Source organism: Fopius arisanus, unplaced genomic scaffold, assembly GCF_000806365.1.
Source record: "Fopius arisanus strain USDA-PBARC FA_bdor unplaced genomic scaffold, ASM80636v1 scaffold00726, whole genome shotgun sequence".
NCBI lineage: Eukaryota > Metazoa > Arthropoda > Insecta > Hymenoptera > Braconidae > Fopius > Fopius arisanus.
Window position 1 is genome coordinate 1 of NW_011888465.1, and position 3,258 is coordinate 3,258.

Consider the following 3,258-nt stretch of genomic DNA (forward strand, 5'->3'; position numbering starts at 1 on the left):
AAAAAAAAGAGCATTCGTCTTGTCTACCTTCACTCCCCTGGCAGTTTGAAAAAAAAAAAAGCTCCTCGACGATGTCCCTGTCCTCGTCACTCGCCCTCCGGTCGGAACCCATCGGAAAACGGCGAAATAATGAACGGAAGGCCTCCTCGAAACCGGTCTCGATACGCTTTTGCCGATTTCAGCAAGACCTTTTATTTCGTTTATTTTCCGTTCATTCCTTCCGAGGACTAATGTTACCCATTCCCCTGTCCCCCTTATCCTTCTGTCGTAAAAACTTGCCCTTTTCCATCGTTCATTTTTTTTTAAACTACATTTTTAACTCCAGAAGTAAGAAACGAGAGGAGACGAGTGGAATGAACATTTATGTGGAAGCACGAGTCTCGGGAAGAGAGAGGCTCAAAACACTGGTCTGATGTGGCCAGGCAATGGCCTGAAGACCAATGGAATACGGGTTTTACCGTGTTATTTCGTGGGGGCTATAATTTGACCAGCGCCAGAGCTCTCGGGCCTCACCATAATGGACTATTCTAAGGCCCAATCCTGAAACACTCGTGAACGTCCGAGAGGCGGGAAGAATGGGCGGGATAATTACCCCTGATGCCCACCACTCATTACATATCGTGGAGCCGTCTTGCTTTACCCTCTCAGCCTTATCCACATCTCCATTCATCAGGAATTATCATACTCCAAGAACGGGAAGGTTTATGGCTCTTTAATGATACGTCGATCGAATTTTGTGAAATTCTCGGGGATTTTTCATCAATTTATACTACCGATTCTCATTCACTCCTGATTGTGACAATCTGTCTCAATTTGAAGGGGAAAAAAGCAATTTATTTTTTTGGGGATTAGACACAATAGCATCATCTGCATCATCTGCATCATCTGAATCATCTGTCTGTGACAAAAATGAGAGAAAATGATTTTTCATCGTTGAAAAACGAACAATAGCCTGTGGAATTAATTAATAAGTTAGAGAGAGAAAAATACGGACGGGTAATTAGGGTATTCGTTTGTGGCTGATAGATAGATCTGTAGATCAGTCGATTAATTGGATGACTAATTGATGAAATATTTATCAATGTTCATTGCAGCTTGCCGCATTCATGCCTCTTGTTCACTACAACTGCTCGAAACACCTGAGATTCTTCCTGTGCGCTGTATTTGCTCCTGTTTGCTCAGAGCATGTAGCAATGCAGATACCAGCATGCAAGCCACTTTGCTTATCTGTCAGACGGGATTGCGAGCCCGCCTTGACGAGTCTCACCCTGCCCTGGCCAAATATGTGGGACTGCGACCGATTCTCCGATAGCGGTTAGTGCATTATCATGTCGATGACCAGCCATTAGTCGAAGGACTCGGAAGTTAATTCTAAATCTTTAAATGACCTGTTGCTGTTATCAGGCAATGCTCTCTGCGTGCAGCCACCTAGTGAGGAAAGCCTTCCAGAGCCGGTGTCACCGGTTATACCACCACTTCGTCCACCCTGGGCTGGTATCAAGACTCTTCCAGCTGCTAAAGATCATCATCAGTGTCCACCTCACTTCGTACAGACGCCCTTCACTGATACCGTAAGTAATCACCTCCAGTGAACAAGATGTACATTTATTTTGGATTTGTCCTGAGTCAATTGATCCGAATCACCATCCGAATATCTGTTCCAGATATCGTGCACTCCACGCTGCGACGCCGACGCTTATTACCGCGCCGAAGACAAACGCTTCGCGGTCCGTTGGATGACCGGATGGGCATGGCTCTGCTTCCTCTCAACGCTCTTCACCCTTTTGACATTCTGGGTGGATCCGTCTCGCTTCCGCTACCCGGAACGACCGATCGTCTTCCTGGCACTGACCTACAACCTCCTGTCGATCCTCTTCATAATCCGCGGAGCCGTGGGCGCGGACATCTTGAGCTGCGCACACCAAGAGGATGGCCCCAGCTACGTACCGGTGCACGATGGTCTCCGCAGTGTGCCCTGCACAGTGTGGTGGCTCCTCAAGTACTACCTCGCCCTCTCCAGTGGTGTATGGTGGACAATTCTGTGCGGCTGCTGGTTACTCAGCGCCCGGAACGAGTGGAGCAGCGAAGCATTGCACAATATAGCTCCTTATCTTCACGCAACAGCCTGGGGGCTGCCACTGTTCCTCGTTGCCGGGAGTTTAATATCCCGGAACATCAGCGCTGACGAGCTCACTGGTCTGTGTCAAGTATCCGACGAGTCAGCGCTGTGGCTCGAGGTTCTGCCACTCGGGATGTTCCTTATCCTGGGATGCGCATTCGGTGGAGTAGCTGGTGCTGCCCTGGTACGCGTCCGAAGGGCAGTCAAGGCCGCTGGTAGGAGCGCTACTAAACTCGAGAGACTCATGACCCGATTAGGGGTATTTGCCCTTCTCTACGCACTACCCGCATTCGGGGGTCTTGCTTGCGCCCTCCATGAGGCCTCGGTAAGACCTAGGTGGAGGACACTCGCCCTCCTGGCGGCCCTCGATTGTCGAGCAGCCCAAAACTGCGCACCGGGACCCGTTTACAGTGCAGCAGGACTCGAAGTCGCTCTTTTGAGGGTTTTTCTCAGTCTCGTTATTGGAATCACCTCCGGGATGTGGGTATGGTCAGGAAAGACCTGCAGGGCATGGAGCAAACTCATCGCTGCACCTAGTAAACCACCCAGGTCGTCCCAGGTTGGACAGCACATCGGGAGGGGCGGCTTCCAGGGGATCAAGACTGATACCCTCAATTTCGCTTGAAGGCACGGCCCTTTGGCGTGTACATAGCTTGTAAATATTGTATATTTTTGATGGACAATAAAGTTAATGAATAATTTTTTTTATATTCTCAAGCAATTGACTTTTTTCATTATTTTTTTCATTTTTTTTTTTATGAAAATTCAATTAAAAATGGGAAATGTAAATAATGCAGGTAATCTCTTTTGCTCGAGATGATAAACGCCTGGAATTCTCGGAAATTCACAAGTCGATAATCCGAACTCCCGCTTTATCGATAAATGTCGAGGAAGATTTATGGATTTAAATGGATCAAATGATTCATTCAATTTGAACGGGGAAATTTTATTAATCAAAAATATTTAACAGTCAATTAACAATTGATTCATGGAAATCCATGACTACCGTTTTATCTATCAAGTCTCACATTTTTCCGGGTCAATATAATATTTAGGATGACTGCATCAGAAGATTTAATCCGCTGTACGTCAGCTTCATGATCTGAATTATTTAATGGAATTCCTTGTAGAAATCATTC

General features: G+C 46.9%; 1 protein-coding gene across 1 annotated transcript; it reads left to right on the forward strand.

Moving 5' to 3' along the window:
- Positions 1–1,094: 1,094 nt before the first annotated feature.
- LOC105273053 (frizzled-9-like) lies at positions 1,095–2,840 on the forward strand (the record flags this gene model as incomplete). The annotated part of the gene is made up of 3 exons (XM_011315288.1): positions 1,095–1,314; positions 1,405–1,571; positions 1,665–2,840. Coding segments are annotated over 3 exons (1,467 nt in total), but the record flags the coding sequence as incomplete, so codon positions are not given.
- Positions 2,841–3,258: the final 418 nt, after the last annotated feature.